This window comes from Terrapene carolina, unplaced genomic scaffold (assembly GCF_002925995.2).
Source record: "Terrapene carolina triunguis isolate 2854851 unplaced genomic scaffold, T_m_triunguis-2.0 Scaffold242, whole genome shotgun sequence".
NCBI lineage: Eukaryota > Metazoa > Chordata > Testudines > Emydidae > Terrapene > Terrapene triunguis.
The window spans coordinates 4,294,450-4,317,321 of record NW_020664593.1 but is presented as its reverse complement, the minus strand read 5'-3'; the positions used below and the strand labels follow the sequence as shown (position 1 = coordinate 4,317,321).

At 47.1% G+C, this 22,872-nt stretch overlaps 1 protein-coding gene across 1 annotated transcript in view; it reads left to right on the top strand.

Moving 5' to 3' along the window:
- MAATS1 (MYCBP associated and testis expressed 1) overlaps positions 1 to 9,438 on the top strand; it is a 56,546-nt gene extending 47,108 nt beyond the window's left edge. Inside the window, exons 17-19 of the mRNA XM_024202431.1 lie at positions 6,133 to 6,495; positions 8,176 to 8,204; positions 9,344 to 9,438. Coding sequence (XP_024058199.1) covers positions 6,133 to 6,495; positions 8,176 to 8,186 — 374 coding nt within the window. The 3' untranslated portion in view covers positions 8,187 to 8,204; positions 9,344 to 9,438. The remainder of the gene's footprint in view (positions 1 to 6,132; positions 6,496 to 8,175; positions 8,205 to 9,343) is intronic.
- The last annotated feature ends 13,434 nt before the right edge of the window (positions 9,439 to 22,872 follow it).

Sequence of the window (22,872 nt, the reverse complement as noted above, 5' to 3'; positions counted from 1 at the left end):
CTGGCCAGGAGGGATTTTATAGTACTGTACACAGGAGAGCTGTTACCTTTCCCTTTATAGTTATGACAGGTATAGATGCCCAGTGAGCGGAGGATGGCACGGAAGTCCTTAAGGGAGTGGAGGGATTCATCCGTTTTATTGCTGAAGAGCTTGTACTTGTCAAAGGGGAGGTCCTCTAAGGTAGTCTGGACCTTTTTCAGAAAACAGCTGAATTTAAGCCACGAATTGTGGTGCAGCACCACCCTGGATGCCAGAGAGTGGGATGTGGTATCAGTGGTGTCAACCATGGCTTGGAGGGCCACTTGGCAACTAGCTTGCCCTCATCCAGGAGGTTCTTCTACTCCAGAGGAGCCCTTGGTCTGGGCTCACAGGGTGACCCCCTTCTCATTCCCTGGACCACCAAACTACACTACACCTTCCCACTCATCTCCCTGCTCCCACAAGTCCTGCGCAAGGTGTGGCGGGATTGTACTACAGTCTTTTGCATAGCCCCACTCCTGGCATCACCAGAATTTGTTCACAGATCTCCTTCGCCTTTCCACTCACCCCCCCCACACACACACTCTGCCTCCCGAATCTCCTCACACAGGCGCATGGCCACCTGTGGCACCCCAACCCAGGCCCTCTCCACCTCATGGCTTGGTATTTGGATGGAGCTCGCATGTAGACAGGGCGTGCTCCGCCCCCGTGTGTGACATCCTCACTCACAGCAGACAACCATCCACTATAGCCTGTTATCAGGTTAAATGGCGCCGCTTCACCACATGGGTGCACTGCCACCCCCTAGACTTCTTCTCCATTCCCATCCTCTTGGATTACCTTCTTCACCTCCTCCAGTCGGGCCTTGCCCACTCCTCCGTCCATGTCCACCTGGTGATGCTCAGTGCCTTCCTTCTTCCTGTTTTCCGTCTTCACTCACCCGACTACCACCTGCTTCCTTCACGGCCTTCCCCTCTGTGCATAACCTACTCTCTCGGGCCCTGAATCTTGTCCTCTACACCCTCATTAAGCCACCCTTTGAACCCCTTGTGACCTGCTCCCTCACCCATCTCTCCATAAAGGTGACCTTTTTGGTGACCATCACCTCCGCGCGGTGAGTTAGTGAGCTGGCAGCCATGATTGTGGACCTGTCCTTTACTGTCTTCCACAAGGACAAGGTCTCCCTGCATCTTCACCCCAAATTCCTCCCCAAGGTGGCCTCCCCATTCCACCTCAACCAGTGCATTAACCTCCCGATTGTCTACCCTAAACCGCACACCTCCCCCAGGGAGTGCATGTTATACTCTCTCAACGTCCACTGGGCATTGGCTTTTTATCTCCAACGCACTCACGCCTTGCTGGTCTTGCCCTGGCTCTTCCTCGCCATTGCAGAGCGCTGTCAGAGCCATGCATTCTCTTCACAATGAGGACTTCTATGGGCTCTGTCATGTCCTGTTACCTCCCTCAGGAGACACGGCTCACTCCACCTGGGCATATGCTGCCATGTCAGCCTTGTGGATGTTCTGTGGCAGGACATTTGTAGGGTGGCTACTTGGTCCGCTGTCCACATATTTTCTACCCACTATGCCATCGCCCCTGCAACAGCGACATATGCGGCAGTCAGTCGGGTTGTCTTACAGACATTCTCAAGAGCCCTCGCACCCACCTCCACACTGAGCACTGCTCGCTACTCTCCCACATATGGAATCTACATAGGCACTATCACTCGAAGAAGAAGAAGAGGTTACTTACTGTAACTGGTGGTTCTTTGAGATGTGTGGTTCCTATCTGGAGTCCAATGCCCGCCCTCCATCCCCTCTGCTACGGACTCCATCGCTTACTGGAACAAGGGAACTGGAGTGGCATCAAGACGCACAGCCTCTTAAAACCTCAGATGCACCACGCGGCCGATGCATGACACATGCGCAGGTCAATGGACACTACTATGAACGGTTCCGGCTCCAGCGCATGGCACGCATGCGCAACCATATTTGGAATCCAGATAGGGGCCACACATCTTGAAGAACCGCCAGTTACAGTAAGTAACCTCCTTTTTTCTTTGATGCAATCTTGTTTATTTACAAGGGATGTACAAGGTCCTGCTTCTCCAAACACAGGACGAACCAGAAACAAAGTAACAGTTTCTTAGCTTACAGCCCCAAGCTTCTTTAGCCAGCACCAGACCGAAAAAACTCTCTCTTTAGCTTTTTCCAGGGTCATGTCTAACATGTTCACATGGTGCTGCTTGGCTTTCTTGCCTCTGAGTCTGTGTTCGGTGTCCTGTCTGTCTCAATTTCTGTGTCTGCACCCCAGCTTGTCTTTCACTCACACAATCCTTTGGTCAGAACAAATACCAATGGAACCCCCGCCCATCTGAGGTTAGTTTTTAGGCAGACTCTATTAGGCTTTGTTTTAGGTATGGCCACGTAACTGCCTCTTACAGCTATTGTAAATGAAGGATGCCTTCACCCACTGGTTTTAACTCAACCCATAACAAGATTTAAACTTACTTATAACAATATATATCTCGATGATATGCCCTAACCTGGAATACTGTGTTCAGTTCTAGTCCATGCGACTCCAAGAAGACAGAGCAGAAAGGGAGGGTTCAGAGATGGTTGCACGCGATCAAAGGTAGAGGAAAACTTCCATATGAAGAGAGGATGAAAATATTGGGACTTCTGACTTTAGAGCGGCACTAGCAAACAGTCATCTAGGCACCAAAATATTAATTGTGACAAATGCTAAAGCAAGTACTGAAGTATTGAAATTAAACAAGGCACCCCTGAAATACTGCAGAGTAAAAGTGTCAAAGGACTCCAAAATTTGGGATATACCAGATAGGACCTGACCAGAAGGCAAGGTTGGACCCAGGAAAGAATGCACTGGCGTCTCGAAGAAGAGCTGGAGCAATACTTGATATGGTGCTGCTCCTGTGGAAACTCATTTTCCAAACATTGTCAAGAAGGAACTACACCTCTACCCCGATATAACGCAACCCGATATAACACGAATTCAGATATAACGCGGTAAAGCAGTGCTCTGGGGGGGCGGGGCTGCGCACTCAGGTGAATCAAAGCAAGTTCGATATAATGCGGTTTCACCTATAACGCGGTAAGATTTTTTGGCTCCCGAGGACAGCGTTATATCAGGGTAGAGGTGTAATTGGAAAGTTCCAAAGACACATTTATATGCAGCAGTGTGTCTGCCAGCAGAGGGCCTGGCTCATGCTTTATCCTGCTACTGCTGCCCTTAGAGGTCAAAAAATCTTAAGCACTAGTGGCATTCTGCCATCTCACACTATGGAGCCAAGATTCAGGAGTGAGAATCCTGCATAGTGATATCTTCAGAGAAGCAGAATTACAAGGTAAGTAATTTTCTCTTCTTCGAGTAGTGTCCCTGTAGATGCTCCACTCTACGTGCACTTACTCTTCGATTGGAGATTTCACATAGCAGTGTCTGTTTGGCCAGCACATGCATATTACTCAGTTTCATGCTCGCACTGTTGTTATATAGCAGTGTGCAAGTGAACCGCCTTCAGTTCCTTCTCAACCGCCTCGGAGCCTTAGCAGTTTTCCATGTTGAGTTTTACCTCAACTGTATCCCTTTAGCTCTTATAGTAGTTAGTTTATTATAATTGTTTTTAGTGGTAGTTAGTAGTAGTTTTAGATGTATTTATCTCTTTCTTAGTTTCTCCCCTGCTGGGAGCTTTATGTTACAGGGAGAGCATGCCTGGTTCTCTTGGTTTCAAACACTTTCTATCATGGCTGGAGGCAGTCCCAGTGAGTGACAGGCAATCCCATGCATCCGTTGCCTCGGGAATCTCATATTTCCAAAAGTACAACTTCTCTCTGGTATTTAAATCTAAACTCAGAAAAAATCAGGGAGATCAAATTTCAGCTATCCATGGTGGAGAGCTCGCTGCACCCAGCCTCTGATCCAGGCCAGGGGACTCCCCCGTATGCCGGTCTCCAGTCAGTTGGCTACCTCTGCTGTCTCCAAGACGCACTCCTCGAGGGTGTCTAAGAGGAAGACCCAAGATTCCTCTCATAAGACTTCCAAAACAGTGCCTCAAGTTCTCCAGGTAGGGAATCTACCTCGAAATCATAGTTGCCAATGACACCAGCCACTTCGGCATCCATCGGTCTCTGACTCACTACCCAGAAGGCTGCTGGTTCCTCAGATACTGAGAGCACTGTAAAGCCTAAAGACTTCAAAATGTGGGGCTCTGATAGGCCATCAATACCATCAGAGGAGTGAGGTGGCGAGAAGAGCTCTACCTCTTCTCAATCAGTAAAGAAGTCTGCTCGGGCTCCATTTGGAGTCATTCCCCCCCTCCAAGCATTTGAGATTCAGTACAGTCAACTGTATCAGCCGCCATTACTTCGTCTCAGGCCATGGGCACTGTACCAACAACACTCTGAGTACTGTTGGAGTTTTGTTTTCCACAAGACCTCACTGTGTCCAAGACACCCGAATCACCATTGCTCAGCTCCAATCTGCGCTTGATACCAAGGACCTGCAGACATCTTTCCAGTACTGACGGTTTTACTTTCTTTTGCTTCCTGTGCTCCCACCACTCCAGAGTGATCTGTAAGAGGAGGATTCTAATGAACATTTTGCCTCGGTCTCTCAATTATCTGTCCAAGGTGCTCCTCTCCATTCCAACAGAGGCACTTTTCCAGAGGTCTTTGAGGAAATTGATCTCACTTGTGAGAGACATCCACAGCCACCATCTCACTGGTACAAGCGCCCATGGATGCCTCCACCCACGCCACCTCCTTGGCCATACTTGGATCCCTGGGCGACCTATGATTGTGTATAGGCCTATGGGACAGGGCCTATATGATCTTTCCTGCACCTTTAGAAAGGCTTTAGAAAGGACAAATCTCGCCCCTTTTTTGGATAGAATTCCAATAGAAGGGAGTGCAGCAGCTCCATAGGATTTAGCATTTGATGCAGTATCTCTCCAAATGAAGTCAAAATGCCTTGGAAAAGAGGAGCACTGCCATGTGGATTGAAAACAGACTCAAGAAAATAAATGAGAACTGGTCACTGGCAGTGTATTGAGTCAGAGGAGCTGCAGGGCTTAGTGTTAGACCCAGTCTTACTTTACATCTTCATTATGGGTCTGGAAGATGAGTAATCAGCACATTAATGATATTCAGACATGATAGTGCAGTCCCATCTATACTGTTGCAACGACCGTGTTGGAGACCTGGTTTCAGCATGTTAGAGCCACAGGAGTCAACGTGGGTTTCAGTTTCAGTTAAAATGTGACTCAGTCTTGCAGTGTAGATGGACCCAAACCCTGGGACAACCTTGGACTTTTGCAGACCATGGTTCAGTCCTGCCTGCACAACCAAACACTTTTTAAATCATGATTGGGAGGGGGAACAGTGTATTAATATCAGAAAGCTATAAACACAGCGGGAACTACAAGTAATGGGATAAAATTAAGGAAAGGAAAATGTAGGCTGAATGCTTTAGACTGGGGAATTGTCACCCAAGCAAAGGATGGGAGTGTTTGATTGGAGGAAAACTATAAAATGTACAGTAAGGAATTGTCCTGCATTGGCTCAGGGAGATAAACTAGGTGACTTATTGGGTCTACCCTGTCTCCAGTTTCAGGTATTCTTTGACTCAGCACTCATCAGCAAACCTACAATAACAAAGCACTAGCCTGCAGTAAACTCAGCTCAGCACTCATAAGGAATCCTGTAATAACAAAGCTGCAAAAAGCCAGTGTGTGCACCAGTGCTAGAGTAAAAATCTTGCGATTTAGAGGACAGATTTCAGATGCACTCTTTCAAAGATTTGTTTCAATAAACAAATAGTGACGGGTAAATGATTTTAAAACACAGGAGTACCTTTCTCACTTTTGCCCTGAGTAGGAAAGAAACACACTTGGCAGTTCTGTCCATTTCCACAGCTTGCCTTCAAAGCAAAATGCAAGGTTGCTTGCTGCTATTAGATGGCAGTAGAACCCTATCAGCCCAAACCAGAAGGGTGTGATTTTTCCTGAGATAGCTTACAGGAGCTATGAAAAAGCCTAAGAGCTGCCTTTGGGGGAGCGGGGGAGGGTGGGTGTCCATGCAGAGAATTCATGCAATATGGCTCCAAGTGAAAATCCTCTCTCTTCTTTGTGTACAGTGAGGCAGTCCCAGCGGAAACACATCAGTGCTGCTCATCAGATCATCCACAGGAGCACGGACATAGCAGTGGCTCAGAACTCTTCAGTGGTGGGACAGCAGGCACTGGGTAATGAAGAATCTGTGACCAAGATACCAGGGAGTCCTCCTCCTGTGGCAGCCAGTTCTGCTCTCAGCGGAACAGCTGCTGAACAGAGTGCGGCAGAGGTTATAGAGAGCCCTTATGCTGTCCTGGCCAGCCAAGCATTGTATGATGCACTGTATGACGAGACCCAGCAGGGAGGGTTAGTGGTGAGCCATTCTGCTACATCGGACAGGCAATCGCAGGCTGATGTAGCCCCTGCAAAGAGAGAAGATGAGTCAGGTGAGTTTGAGATCTGTTTTCCCTGCCTCAGTCATTGGGGCTCAGTCCCTGGGGGAGGGAAGGAAGCTGCACCCGCTTTGTTCAGGGCACCAGCCTGACTGTATAAAAGATGGAGAAGCACCTCTCTCTCCCCATCAGAACGTTCCTCAGGGGCAGCAGCATCTGGATCTCTTGCAGACTGCCAGCATTGTTGCCTGGAAGCAGTCCTGAGAGCATTATGCCATAGGAGCCCCTGTCACTGTATTTGGTTTAACCCCCAGAGATTTTTACGGTCTAAACCTTAAAGATGTAGTTTAACTATTGAACAGTGAAATTCCACTTATGGTTGTCAAGGGATGGGAAGGTTAGTTCAGGGAACTGGGAGTTTGCACTACGTACATCTCTTCCTTATTCTGCCACTGTCCATAGCATGTGGAGGCTGGGGTTGGGCTCTTGGATCTGAGCTGGGGGGCTGCCCGAGCTGCAACGTCTACACTGCTATTTTTAGCACACTAGCTCAAACTGAGCTAGCACACGTCTGTCTACCTAGAGTGGGAGGCTCACTCCCAGCTTCCTTGTGTTAATAACCCCATGCTCATAGGAGTGGTCCCACTAGCCTCAGTTGGACTGTTCACATGAGCAAGTCAAGCAGCATCTGACCCTAATGTACTGGGGCTGTGGTAGCAGAAATATGGCTATGGCTGATGTGACACATTCATTCAAAGACCACATTTTCAAGTGCTTATAACTTTCCTGAAATGTTACCATTTGGTCTGACTTTCCTGGTGAATGTATTTGGAAAGAGCATAAATTCCATTTTGTTGGCATGCTGACTTTGCCTTGATTGCAAGTGTGTGATTGCTCAAACTCAGAATGTTTGGAAGCAACATCCTGCAAATGCGTGCAGTGCATTTATTTGATTATCGATCTGCAAGGGACTCACTGAGCTGTTGGATCTCTCCTTTTCAAATTCCTGATTTTTGTAGGTTTAGAATCTCAAACTTAAACTCAAATAAATGCCAACCCCAAATGCATCCAACTTGTTCATGGAAACATGGCGTAGCCACACTAGGTATCAGAAGTGCTTATGTGTGTAGAAAGAAAGAAAGTCACACCAAGCTGTAGCTATTTGTTTACAAATCGATTTAGTGCACCATAATATAATGAGCTTATAATATCACTACGTACTTCCCCTTTACATCACTTACCTGTATAACCACCTGGCCATTCTGTGTACCAGGTTATATTATTTGCGTGTAGAACTTCAGGTATACTGTGAATGAGGCATTGTCTACACTACCGCTTAAGTTGATGTAAGTTATGTCACTCAGCAGTATGAAAATACCACCCCCCTGAATGACGTAAGTTATATTGACTTAAAGCAGTGTCTACGCCGCACTATGTCGGTGGGAGACACTCTCCTGCCAACATAGCTTCCACCTCTTGTTGAGGTGGAGTAATTACGCCGACGGGAGAGTGCTGTCCTGTCGACATAATGCGTCTTCACCAGATGTGCTAAATTGGCGCTGCTGAATTGAAGGCAGCGGCACCGATTTAGCACAGTAGCGAAGACAAGCCCTGAGTAACTGCTACCGCAGTGTGTAATTCTATCCTTTTGAAATACAAATAACAAATTTAGAAACTCAACAGTGCGTTACTATAGGATTTTTGCATTAACTTTCCTTTTTTTTTTTTTTTAAGGGGGAGAATAAAACAGAAATGAAAGACTGGTGAGTGAATACACTATATGTAGTCCTGTGAGCCATGAGTCAGATGGGGGCTCGGGAGAGGAAAAATAAAAAACAAAGCCATGTGACTACGCACTGAAATAATCCCTGGGCTGCAGGTGCTATGACTATATATGTATGCTGGCCAAAGGATAGCTGGGTTTTATTGCAGAATTAGAGGGGTTCAGAGTCGGGTGATGAGAATGATTAAAGACAAGGAAAATTCTCCTACGAAGTAAGATGAAAAAGATTAGGATTTACCTTAGAAAGGAGATGAGAAAGAGAGGATATGATAAAAGTATACATAAAATAACGACTGGTCTAGAGAAGGTAGAGCAGGAGTTTCTGTTCTCCCTGTCTCATAACATGAACAGATAGTCAAAGAAATTTGAAAAGTAGTGAATGCAAATCTGATGGGGAAAAAAAGTGTTTTCACGCAACACATAATTAGAATGTGAAGCTCACTGACACAGGTTGTCTTTGAAGCCAAAAATTTAGCAAGAGTCAAAGAGGGATTGGACACTTACATATCCAATAATAAAAACAGTCAGACTTTCAAAAGTTAGTGTTAAAAAAAAATTGGAAGAGAGATGAAACCTGGTGCTTCAGGGTTTAAATCAATCTAACAACTATTAGGGATTAAAATGAGGCCTTCCTGGACGGCAGATTATCCCCCATCTGCCTGCAGTAGGGTTTCCTTCACCCTCCTCTGAAGCTTCTGGTTTATCACTGTCAGACAGGAGCCTGGACTAGATGGATCTTGGATATGATCCAGTCTCAATTCTTGTTCCTAAAAATCACATGTTGAAATAAACCTGATGCCTGCATTTATTTGGTGATATGGTTTTTAATGGACAAAGTGTTCAAGAACTTGTTCTGATCATAAAGGCATCCTCCTGTATTCTCTACTATGTATATGTAGTAGGGGGTAGAATCCAGGAGTGTAAGAACCCTAATCTTTAAACGTCCTGACTTTTAAGGGACACTATCAGGGTAGTGCAGCATTTTGCACTCATTTTTACATATCGTGTAAGGTAGGTCTGTGACCGGATGTGTGGTGGAAATGTCTTTTTATTGATGGAGATTCCACTGCCAGTGCTTTAGAAATTGCTTTCAATTGTCATGTGTGGTTTCTTTGTCAGACTTGGCTAAATGTGCTTTGAAGAAGGAAAGAGGCTCAGCGACAAGAGGCACAAGAACACTCCATTCCCTCTCCTAGCAGGGAAAGAGAAGTCTTTGGGGGTGATCTTTGTATCTGAAATATGCACAATGGATTCCTCTGGGTCTGCAGTAATAAAGATTGGGAACATTCTCTCTTGTTTGCTGCTGGTTTTACAAACTTGCCACAGTAATTGACACTGTACTGTATGGGCAGGTTCTGGATTTTGATAGCTATGACAATCTGTTGACTTGAAGTGAGATGGTGAAATATGGCCCCTGGACTTGATGCAATAATGGGAGGCTAGGAGTCTCATTCCCAGAAGCCAGGCTTTTAACAGGCCTGAGGCTTTAATGCAAACTATTTAAAACCTTGTCTACCTTAGAAAGGGTTTGCCAGTATAGCTATATGGGCAAACTCTCCTAGTGGGAACACAGGCACATGAGTTCTTTTGCTGACTTACCTTATACCAGTTTCCTGAACAAAATAAGCTATACTGCTAAAGCACATTTTATGACAGTAGAACTGCATCTGCACTAGGGCTTTTGCCAGGATAGAAATGTCATAAAAACACCCATCCCTATGTGTCACTTTCTGTGCAATGCCATTCTCTGTACACCTGGCCACACAAATGCTATGGGCATATCTGCCACCACTGAGCCAAATTAATTCCTGTTATAACATTGCTGAAGCCAGCAATGAATTTAGCCCTAGAGTTATCCACAAGGGCAGAACTTGGCCTCCTGCCCAAGTTTGCAATCTCCAAAGGCTATTAGCCGGGTTCTAGCTGCACTGTTACCAATTTCCTCCTCCTAGTAGCCTTGGCTCTGGCCTGACTAGGTGATGATTTTGACTAGATGATTTTGAACCTCCTTCCACTCAGCTTCCCCAAGCAGCCACACCTTTTTGGAGGGGGCGTCAGTATTTTCTTCCTCACACATGCTGAAGCTGGGGTAAGCCACCCAAGAAGAGCTTCTCATCCCTAGTTTGTTTTCTCTAGGATCCTGTCTATACTTGGAAAATGAGCTGGTGCAACCCTCCCCTAACCATACATACAGACATGAGAGGCGTGGAGAAGAGGAGCCATTTTTTACACATATCAAAATCAGTTCATTTCCCTGGCTTAGACACAAGCATTGGGCCTCATTCCAATGTAACGCCATCTAACCCCTGGCTTTATTGCTGATTTACTCCAGCACAAGGTCAATCGGATTCTGGACCCATGCACTTCTCTGACACTCAGAGAAGCAGCATTCACCAGTGACGGAAAAGGCACCATCCAAATGAGCACATCAGCCTTTTTTCTGACAACTGCAGTGTATGAGAGGGACAGGAGACCACTGCCAGGGCAATGGGGAAATGAGACCCAACTAAGGTGACTACACAGGAAGGCTGAGGGATCACACTGGCCCTTAGAGAAACTACCCTAGTCACATGAGCACCACAAACAGGAATGCAGCCCTCTGAAGGGGAGACTGTGGGGATGAGGGTCCTTGAGGCGAGCAAGAAACAGGCCTACAGGCCATTCCTCCCCCCAAAAGAGTTTGGTGGGAGGGTAGTAAATTACTGCCCCCCCCCTTAGAGATTTGGGCAGGGGGTGGGAACAGGAGACTTCTAGGTTCAGCTAAACATGTAAACTTTTGATGCTTTTGTGACATCCAAACCTTTGCTTGAAAAGGGGCCGGGTCAGAGAATGGCATCCAACACTAGCGCGTGGCACCTTTGTCTGAGGCGCTGAGGCAGGGCAGCCCCTTGCTCAGGAGGAAGTGAAAAACAGCGGGAGGGAGTAAAGGCAACTCAGCTCCATGCTTCATCTCTGCTGTCATTTCCTACTGTGCTGTCTGCAACCCATCTCCGCCCCCACCCCCCGCCCACACACGTGAGCCTGACACCCCTTTCATTTCCTCACTACCAGTTGGTTCCCTTCAGCCTGGGCACCTTCCCTCTCCTCCAAATCAATACTGTGAATTCATATAGTGCTTAAAAACAGCCCTCCCTTCCCCCCAGACAAAAATCACATTTATTCCTGTACAGCTCTCCTTTAACAAAGGACAGGGTCCCTTCCAGCGGCGGCTCCAGGCACCAGTGCTCCAGGCGCGTGTCTGGGGCGGCAAGCCATGGGTGGCGGCCTGCCAGTCCCTGCGAGGGCGGCCGTCAGGCTGCCTTCGGCGGCATGCCTGTGGGAAGTCCGCCGGTCCCGCAGATTTGGCGGCAGGTACGCCGAAGCCACGGGACCGGTGGACCTCCTGCAGGCATGCTGCCGAATCCGCGGGACCGGAGACCTCCCACAAGCATGCCGCCAAAGGCAGCCTGCCTGCCGTGCTTGGGGCGGCAAAAAAACTAGAGCCGCCCCTGGTCCCTTCCCAAGAGAAGCAAACCTTGCTGGCCGCTGTGGACAGAGCTCTCCATGTCTGCTGGTTCCTATAGAATGGCTCCTTAGCATCCACCCCTCACAACTAACTACCAGCTCTGCAACAGTGATTCCAGTTACTCCCCTGCACATCAGGTCATCTCCAACGACTGTATGCTATCACAGCACCGCCTGGCAGCTGACCCAAAGCTGTTTGGTAACAGATGAATTGCAAAGCCCAGCGACCACCTGCTGAACCTTTACCAGGATTTAGTTCGTCCACTAACAGTGCATTTTGATATGAATGCTGAGCCTGTTACCCAGAATGGAGCCTCATGGAGGAGGCTCTCTGGCAGCTTCAATAACTGAGGTGGTTTGCCGTGAGCAGGGACCATAATCCATACCCCCATGATGGATGTTGAAAACTCATCGTGCTAATTGCAGTTGCAATGGAGGGAGCGGACACTATTGCTGTTGGTGACAACATTGGCACTGAGCAGGTGCTGTAAGTACAGACGCATCAAGAAACCTGAAGTATTGACCAAAAGCTTTGTTCAGCCCTTAAATCGAGGGAGTATTTAACCTTCTGCCCCACTGAATACCCAGCTGGATCAACATCACTTCCCTGTTACCTTTCCGTTTAGAAAACAACAGCTTGGCAATAGCATCACAGAGAGACTTCCCCTTAAGCCACTGCAGGGATTATTCCCCAGCAGTCTTTTTAAATGAACCAGTAATGAGCATCCTTAGCAATTAAAGCACCTTACAAACATGGTTGCATCTTTGTATCTCAGTTTCCCCAACTGTGAAATATCTCTAGGTGCCTGTCTCTGTATTTAATTTATATTTCTATAGTGCCCATAGTCAAAGGCCAGTATACTCCATTATTTCACAGCCACAGTATTCACCCCTTGCTGCAGAAGTATGTTCGAGAATCTGAGCTTTCAGAAAACAGTCTCTGTTTCTACTCTTTTTGTTTAGGAAGAAAACTTTGAAAACAGGCATCAAGTGGCACTGATGCAGTGTTGGCTTCCTGTGTTTGCAGAAAGCCTGAAAAATAGCTCAGAGAGGTGTGAACTGTCCCCTTCATCTCAATGGCTTGTTACCAGCGATTAGGACTTAAATGCCAACATTAACTATTTCACTGCTGGCTGTTCTAGCAGAAACAGCTAGCCAATATGCTTTTCCTACAATCTCAAACTGAAAACAGGGAAATGGCATCAAAGGGACTGAATTTAATAACTAACACACACAGGGGATTCTGTAGTCAGTGCGTGATTAATTGCGCTTTTAATTCACGGAAAACCTCCACTTTAAAATTCATCTGAACCTGCTGTAGCATTTTTACAATCCACACAGACTCCATGGACCGCTGGTTGTGGCATATGCCAGGCCTTAATTCTGTTTGCGTACACATTGACTACAGCTCTGGAAAATGTTGTCCGTAGAGGACTTCATAGTAGGTTCTGCTCTGCACGTCTCCTAGGAAGTGCTCTTGGATTGGGTGGGTTTTGTTTGTCCATGTTAATGTTTCCTTGTTGTCAGTTAGGGCAAGAAAGTTTTGGCACAGGTGGGTCCTGCAGCCCGCTCTGAAGATGGTCAGGCTGTGGCTCAGTCAGCTGTCTGGCAGTAGCTCCTTCAACAGTCAGGCACCTCTTGATCAAGAGCTCTTTAGTCTCTTGGCATTTGCAAGCTTCACCCTGGGATTTTTTTAGTCTGCTTTGTCCCAGAGGAGCCCAGCTGGATAGTAAGGTTTTTTTGATCCATAGCTGGTCTAGAAGATTGACTTAGGCTGTGAGTTGGCACCAGATGTGAACAGGAGCCAGTGGAGAATGGCATGCTGTCTTTCCAGTTTGAGCCACTGTGGAGTCAGGCAGCTGGAGCTTCTGAATGGCTGCCACCTTCAATCCCAATCACTCTAATCCAAGAGAGGGGGCGATGAGAATGTGGAGCCTCAGCTGAGAGGATGGGGCAAAATGTGATAGCCAGTTAAAGGTGGAAGAAGGCAATGCTGCCTTGCAGACCAGAGTTAGAGATGAACTGAGCAGGACCGAATGGCTTTGTGATGAAGAAGGATAGCTGCCTTTCGTAGAAGGCCAGTGTCTCATTGAGCTCTCTAAAGTGCTTCCCTCTCTCCACCAGAATCACTGTTTGCACCAGATGCTCTTCTCTGAGGAGATGATTGTTGGCAGCCATTGGGCCATCCGTTGTGTCTGTAAAGAATGAGATATGCAGCTGGGTGCCATCAGCAAATTGTTGGCAGCAGAACCTGTGGGGTCTCCCTCTCTCTGCAAGAGGCCTCATGTAGCTACAGAAGAAGATGGAGATAGGCTAGATATTTATAGGATTCTGGATCAAGGGCTGCTGGGGAAAAGGAGCAGGTAGTCAGGACTAATCTCTAGTCTTGGTGGAGAACAATTGGAGCCAGTGTAGCGCTGGACTGTCTACTCCAGCCATGTCATATAACCAGGTCACCTGATCTTTGGGGCAGTATCAAAAGCTCCAGAGAGGGCAAGTAGTAGGAGCAATGGCGCTTGACCTCTGTCTGTTCTGCTAGGGTCATTGCTGTGGTATTTCCTCGTCTAACGTCTTATTGCAAAAGGTCCAAGGTGCTGGTAGATCTCTCTCACTGGAGCTGAGATGTGAACGAAGGGTTCCTGCTGTCCCTTGTGGGGTATCAGTCTCTGTCCTCACTTTATCCCTCCTCCTGCTTTCATCTCCAGTAGAAGTTTGGCTTAGCCAGCCAGGACAAATCTAACTTTGCAACAATTTGCCATGACCAGTTTGGGAAGGTAAATGATGCCAAACCAGCCCTGGCCTCAGTAAGTAACACTGCTTCCCACTAACTGGCCAGAGAGAATGGGAGCAACTCAGCCATACACTTCCCATAGACAGAGGAGTAAAGCAGGGGTCTAGAAATGGTTAGTGAGGTCATGTCTTATCTGCTGGGCCTCCGGTCGCCCAGCAACTGGATTCCAAGCAGCAGACACAGAAGCTACATTTCCCTCTATTTTGCTATTTTTCCTGTCGCTTCCATTTTGTCCATTTGTCTTCTCTTAGAGAAACAGGATCGGACTTTCACAGCAGCAGCCTGAAAGCTACCACTTTATGGAATATAGATCTTGTCAAACTAACTGGATTTTTTCAAATCAGATTACAAGTTTGGTTGATAAAGTTAATGGGATTGTGGTAATAGACTTCTGTAAGATGCTTGACTTGGTGCAACATCACATTTTTATTAAGAAACTAGAATGATACAACATCAACATGACACACATCATCATCATCATCAAGTGGATATGTTTCTAGTGGAGTCCCAGAAGGATCCGTTCTTGGCCTTACACTATTTAACATTTTTATCAGTGATCTGAAAGAAAACATAACATCACTGATAAAAGTTGCAGAAGATAGAAATATGGCGAGAGTGGTGAATAATGAATAGGACAGGTCACTGATACAGAGCGATCTGGATCACGTGGCAAGCTGGGCGCAAGCAAACAATACATGTTTTAATATGGCTGAATGAAAAGATACGTATCTAGGAACAAAGAATGCAGACCATACTTACAGGTTGGGGGACCTCTATCTTGGAAAGAAGTGACTGAAAAAGACATGGGGCTCATGGTGGATTATCAGCTGAACATGAGCTCCTAGTGCAACACTGAACAAAAGAGCCAATGTGGTCCTTGGGTGCATAAACTGGGGATCAACAAGTAGGAGTAGAGAAGTTATTTTACCTCTGTATTTGGCATTGGTTCGACCACTGCTGGAATATGGTGTCCAGCTCTGGTGGCCACAATTCAAAAAGGATGTTGATAAATTGAAGAGGGTTCAGGGAAGAGCCACGACAATGATTAAAGGATTAGAAATCCTGCTTTATAGTGATAGACTCAAGGAGCTCAGTCTATTTAGCTCAACAAAGAGAAGGTTAAGGGGTGATTTGATCACAGTTTATAAGTACGTGGGAACAAAAATTTGATAAGGGGAACTACAATCTAGCAAAGAAAGGTACAACACCATCCAATGGCTGGAAGCTGAAGCTAGATAAAATCAGACTAGAAATAAGGTGTAAATAACAATGAGAATTATTAACCATTGGAACAGCTTACCAAAGGTTGACGTCGATTCTCTATCACTGACAATATTTAAATCAAGACTGAATATTTTTCGAAAAGCTCTGCTCTCCTTCAAACAGCAGCTAATTCAGGGGAGTCCCAAGGCCTGTGTTAAACAGGAGCTCAGACTAGATGATCACAGTGGTGCCCTTCTGCCCTTATAAGTTATTAAATGAGTCTGCTTTGATCCCAACAAGGACATTTGACGCCATTTAAGAGCCTTTCAAGCAATCCTTTAAAGCCACAATACAAACAGAAAGAGGATGGGAAGAAGAGGAATTATTACAATCAGGCTAGCTGGGTACTTAGATGATCCCATTACTGTAGTATCTGAGGAGTGCCTCCCAAACGTACAAAGTGAGCACTCAAGGATACATTTCTCCCTTCCCTCCAGTGAGCAGGGACTGGACTTGACTGTAGCTGTTGAAGGTGGGTGATTTCATACCTACCTACAAGAGATTTACAGTATTGTGGCCTAGAGGTGATTGCCTGGATCACAGGGGCTAAATCCCATTCTGACAGGAGATGTCATGACCTTGCCAGTGATGCCTGGAAAAGGGTGTCCCTATATGGGTACACAGAATCAGGGAGGATCCTGGAAGAACACTGAGGATGCAGACTGTCAAACTGATGTGCAGGAGGATGTTTAAGAAGTGATGAGTTCCTCCAATTATTTTCTCCTATCTCCACCAGCATCACCTTAGTCTTTCCCAGACTTTCCTCCAGCCAGCTGCTCTTCCAGATGCTGCTTCCAGCCAGACCCTGGGAAAGCTAGAAGCTGGCACTGATTGTGTCTAATGTGAAGAGGATACAGAGCTGGGTGTCATCCACTTATTGCTGACATTTTAATCCAGGCTGTTTCACAGTCCTCCCAAAAGACACTCACTCCAGTAGCAGTGGAGAGGATGGACCCATAGATGAGGGCTTGTGAGGGACACAGCAGATGTCATACAACTGTCTAAGTGCAGCCTGAGAAGAACAACTGAGGTCACCTCAGTTCGACCCCACTCTCCCCACCATGTCTCCGAGGCAGATCAGCATTTACATCTAAACATGACTCACATCTCTGCACAGATCAGCCAAATCCAGAAGTGGCCATTTACTTTTCCTTTTATGTTTCCTTCTTAACCAAGAAGCCCTTTGCTGTCTGAACTCTGTCATTTTAGATCCCTTCTTCTAAGCCAAAAATCTTTGTTACACAAAACGAGAAAGGAAGGTTACTTACCTTATATCAACTGGAGTTCTTCTAAATGTTTGGTCCTATGATATTCACTGTGGGTGTGCATGAGCTCCATGCACCCAGGATTGGAAATTCTTCAGTAGCAGTGATCATTGGTTGACTCCTGTGCTCTTCTCCTCCTCATGCTCCCAGCTGAGGGTGTAAGGGGCACTGAGAACTGACCATCACTCTACTGCAAATCAAGAGAGAATCTGAGCAGAGGGGAAGGAAGGCTGGTCATGAATACCCACAGGGCATTCAATTTGAAGAACTCCAGTTACTATAAGGTAGATAAGAAAAGCTTACTCACCGTCCATAATAACTGTGGTTCTTCAAGGATGTGTCCCTGTGGGTGCTCCACTTCAAGTGTGTGCACACATCACGCACCTTCCATTGGCAATTTTCCTTAGCAGTGTCCATTTGGCCTGTGCACGCGCTTCTTGCACCCCACACTGAGGCTAGGAGCTGACAAAGAGATATTTGAACCATTAATGATTATCTACAAAACTCATGAAAGACAGGAGAGATTACAGAGGCCTGGAAGAGGACAAACATAGTGCCAATCTATAAAAAGGCGAATAAGGACAACCTGAGGAATTACAGACCAGTCAGCTTAACTTCAGTACCTGGAAAGATAATGGAGCAAATAATCAAGCAATTAGTTTGCAAAGATAATAAGATGATAAGTAACAGTCAGCATGGATTTGTCAAGAAAAACTTGTGTCAAACCAACCTAATATCTTTCTTTGACAGGATAACAAGCCTTCTGGATAGGGGAAAGTGGGAAATATGGTATATCTTGACTGTAGCCATGCTTTTAATACTGTCTCGCATGACCTTCTCATAAACAAACTAGGGAGATACAACCTAGAAGGAGCTACTATAAGATGCGTGCATAACTGGTGGAAAACTGTTGGAGATATCTCCTAGAACTGGAAGGGACCTTGAAAGGTCATCGAGTCCAGTCCCATGCCTTCACTAGCAGGACCAAGTACTGATTTTGCCCCAGATCCCTAAGTGGCCCCCTCAAGGACTGAACTCACAACCCTAGGTTTAGCAGGCCAATGCTCAAACCACTGAGCTATCCCTCCCCCCAGTTCTTAGAGAGTAGTTATCAGTGGTTCATAGTAAAGCTGGAAGGACATATCAAGTGGGATAGTTTGCTCTTTTGCCCTTAATAATGTCTCTTTGAAAAACTGCCAACTGTCTTGAATTGTTTTTCCCCTTAGACTTGCTTCCCATGAGGTCTTACCTACCAACTCCCTGAGTTTGCTAACGTCTGCCTTCTTGAAATCATTGTCTTTATTGTGCTGTTCTCCCTCCTACCATTTCTTAGAATCATGAACTCTACCATTTCATGATCACTTTCACCCAAACTGCCTTCCACTTTCAAATTCTCAACCAGTTCCTCCTTATTTGTCAAAATCAAATCTAGAACAGCCTCCCCCCAGTAGCTTTCTCCACCTTCTGAAATAAAAAATTGTCTCCAATACATTCCAAGAACTTGTTGGATAATCTGTGCCCTGCTGTGTTATTTTCCCAACAGATGTCTGGGTAGTTGAAGTCCCCCGTCACCACCAAGTCCTGTGCTTTGGATGATTTTGTTAGTTGTTTAAAAAAAGCCACATCCACCTCTTCTTCCTGGTTTGGTGGTCTGTAGTAGACTCCTACCATGACATCACCCTTGTTTTTTTACCCCTTTTATCCTTACCCAGAGACTTTCAACAAGTCTGTCTCTTATTTCTCTCAGCCTTAGTCCAAGTGTATACATTTTTAATATATAAGGCAACACCTCCTCCCTTTTTTCCCTGCCTGTCCTTCCTGAGCAAGCTGTACCCTTCTATACCAATATTCCAGTCATGTGTATTATCCCACCAAGTCTCTGTGATGCCGACTATGTCATAGTTGTGTTTATTTACTAGCATTTTGAGTTCTTCCTGTGTATTCCCCATACTTCTCGCATTAGTATACAGACATCTAAGATACTGATTTGATTCCCCCCCCACACACAGTTCTGTCTTGTCTCTCCCTTATTTCTGCTATAACAGCCCATGCTCCCCCCCAGATTCCAATCCTGCTCCCAGGTCTCCATTTTTTAACTTACCTGTGGGCTTTGGTCACCTGCCCCCATTGAACCTAGTTTAAAGCCCTCCTCACTAGGTTAGTCAGTCTGTAGCCAAATAGGCTCTTCTCCTTCCTCGATGGGTGGACCCCATCTCTGTTTAGCAGTCCTTCCTAGAACAGCATCCCACGGTCAAGGAAACCGAAGCCCTCCTGCAACACCATCCTCGCAGCCAGGCCTTCACCTCCAGGATGCATCTGTCTCTGCCAAGGCCCCTACCCGTGACTGGAAGGACTGAAGAGAACACCACCTGCGCTCCCAACTCCCTCACCCGTACTCCCAGAGCCCTGTAGTCACTTCTGATCTGCTGAGGCTCATACCTCACAGTATCATTAGTGCCCACATGGATGAGTAGCATGGGGTAGTAGTCAGAGGGCCGGATGATCCTCGACAATCCCTCCGTAACAGCTCAGATACAGGCCCCTGGCAGGTAGCATACCTCCCGGGATGCCATGTCAGGGCAACAGATGGGTGCCTCCGCATTTCCTCCTGGGAGTGGTGGCTGCAATCCTCCCAGCCTTGGGGGTACATGGTTTCTCCTCTTCAACCTTTGGGGGTGATTCCTCATCACTTGTTGCCAGGGCAGCATAATGGTTCTCCATCACCATAGTGGGTGGGTTGGGAATAGGGGTGAAGCACTGCCTGCTTCAAAAGTAACCAGCAGCCAGTGTCCTCCCTGTACCAGAGCCTTATCCTCCTTCCCTGGTGGCATGACAGCAATGCTCTCTAGCTGGATAGTGTCCTCAGCCTTAGCGGTCTCCATATGAATACTGTCAATGAATGCCTCATGTGCACAGATGCTCCTCAGCCTAGCCACCTCCTCCTGTACCTCTCCCACCTGTTTCCTGAGAGATTCCACCAGCAGGCACCTCTCACACTGGATGGTCCCTCCCAGCCTGGCTTTCTGTGAGTGGGAAATGCAGGCCACAGTCTCTGGAAATCCACCCCAGGATCTGGGTAGAGGCATCCATGGTTAGGTTCTCTGTCTGGATACAGGCGCAGGTGGAGGTGACAGGAGCAGTTTGGAACTGGCGTTGTGGCCCTTCCTAACCATAGCAATGTTATTTCGTCTCCCTCCCACAAAAACAACTCCCTCTCTCAAACGCCCCTGTTCGCTAGCTCCCCTTGGTCGCTTAGCCTCTGGGTTTTAAGGCCTTCCCTCCTAGGTCAACCCTACCCCCTCATTAATCACATGGGGGAGGGTGATCTTGAGGCTGATCAAGGGAACAAAGGCTCAAACAGTCCCCAAACACACAATTCCAGTTGACCCTGTACTGTAACTGAAATAATCTGAAAGACAAAGAAAAACACAAATAGCCAAACAAACTCACCCCAAGGTTAGTACTCGCACCTTGTTTGTTCAGCAGTGGGCTCTCCTTTGCCTGCTCTCAAACTCCCGTTTGCGGTCCCCTGTTTGCTAGCTAGCAATACTAAAATCACCTCTCAATGAAGGTAAGTGGCCACCGCCACTAGAACCTTTGAAAACGTTCTCAGTGCTGAGGAGAGTCCGAAGGGGATTACCCGATGTTGAAAATAATTCTGGCCTATAACAAAATGCAGGTTTTCTGTGAGGTGGGTGTATCGCTATATGGAAATAGGCAACTTGTGAGTTGAGGGCTGAAAACCAATCCCCAGAATTTAGTTGAAGGGCTTATAGCTGCCAGAGCCACCATCCTGACCTTCTGAGAGTTTAGAACTTCGTTTAGTAGCCTTAAATCGAAAAGAGGTCTCCGGCCTCCATTTTTCTTCGGTACAAGGCAGTAATTGAAGTAGAACTCCTTTTCCTTTGTGTTGAGCAGGGACAGGGTCTATTGATCCTAATAAAAGAAGGGAGTTTATGTCCTGCCTGAATGACCCCTTATGAGAGGGGTGGGAAAAAGTGGGTGGAAGAGAAGGGAGGGATGTAATGTGGATGGTGTAGCTCAATGGTACAGTCTCAAAGACCCATTTGTTTGTAAAAATCTGCACCCACACATGCTGAAAATGGGGAATTTGGGCAAATTATTGACCATGATGAAGTAAAAAATGGGGAGGATTTGAACCCTCAACCAACCTATCAAAACTGGTGTTTTGATGCTAGCTGTACTTGGGCCAGGTAGATGAGTCGTTCTTTTCCTCTGGAGGGTTCAGTGGGTCTTTGGAACCCAGAGAATACAATTAGATGGGATCTCTGAGCAGTTTATGACCTACTAAATTTTCTTTTATTCGTAAGGGTGTAAATTCCCAGAGATCATAGAGTGGCCCTGGAGTCTTGCTCCCTCCTACAACCTGTTGCTGTCTTCACAGCAATTGCCGCTGCTACCTTTTAAGCTAGGTGCTCGAAGGGCCCAATGTGCAACACTTAGACCCTGGCAAGCTCCCAAGTATTGCTAGGTGTCTTTCTTGGCTCTGTTCCCCAGGCCTGTGGAGCAAGGGTCACACTGCCATGCCCCCAGATGCCCTCACACAAATCTGTAATGGCAGCGTCCTCTGGCCCAGGTCCTCTGCACCTGCTGAGCTCCTTGCCAGCTCTTCCCAGCTGCTAATCTCCCTGCTGGCTTTATACTTCATCTTCCCCTGCTGCCTGGAGCTCCTTGTCATCAGCCTCCGGCTCCAGCACCTGGCTCATGCTGCCCTCTTAGGCTTTGCCACTAGCTCCCAGGCAGTTGAACTCAGCTCCCTGCTGCTTAGAACAGGGACAAGTCAGCTGTGTCACTTGCAGCTCAGCTCTCTGGCCCTGCAGAGTCTTCTGGCTAGCTGCAGTGGCTGGCTGCACTCCCTATGGCCCTGCTTTCCCCGCTCACCAGCTGCAGCTCACCCACAGTCCCCCAGCTTCCTTCCCAGGCCTAAGAGAAGAAAAAGGGTAAAGGGATTTTGCCTTCCTGCTAACCATGATCCATGCAGGCAGGCGTCACCTAGGACAGTTCTTAAAGCACATTGGCCCTACATGATCCAGGTATTGACCTTGCCTTTCCTGACACTCAGGCCAACCTTGGCCTTCCCAGGTTAGTGTATCACTAACAAGCCAGGTGGCGTAATGCAGCTGCTGGAACCTGCCTGCTGAACTGGTCAGTGCAGAAGATCACACTCACAAAGTGTTTGATGAAAGGGATTCAGCAATGAAAGGACACTATAGGGCATATGGGCGAGGAGTGAGCGGTATGGGTCATTCCCAAAGCAACCCATGTGCCGGTGGGGACTGCACACTGAAAACAGCATGATTGGGTCCTGGAGCTTAATGAGGCCGTGGAGTAAATGCCAGGGTTTGAATGTCAGTGGCCTTCCCAGCAGGTCCAGCAAGTCTTCCAGATCCCCCTTTTTATCCAGGCAATTAAATGTTTCATGGCTGTGTGGAGCCTCCTTCCACTGCCACCTCCTTCCTGCACTTTATCATTCCCTCTCTATCCTGCATTTCACTCACAGGTCACCCGACTGCCTTGGCCGCCCCAACTCAGAAAGCCACATATAGCCATTGGCCAACTGTGAGATAACGTGACTCTTCTGTTGTAGCAACGGCTCCAGGGCTGGTGCCACCACATCCAGCCCCAGCTCTGCAGTTCCATTCTGCTCTTGGAACATGCTGGGTTCCCAGGTGTTCTGAACCTTGTCTACCAACCCACAGACCACTGTGCTATGAACCTAGCTGTGCATGAGGAGCACCTGGTCCAATACTAACCCTCTTTATTGCCTATTTTTACACCTGCAGTAGAAAATTTTAGATGCAGTG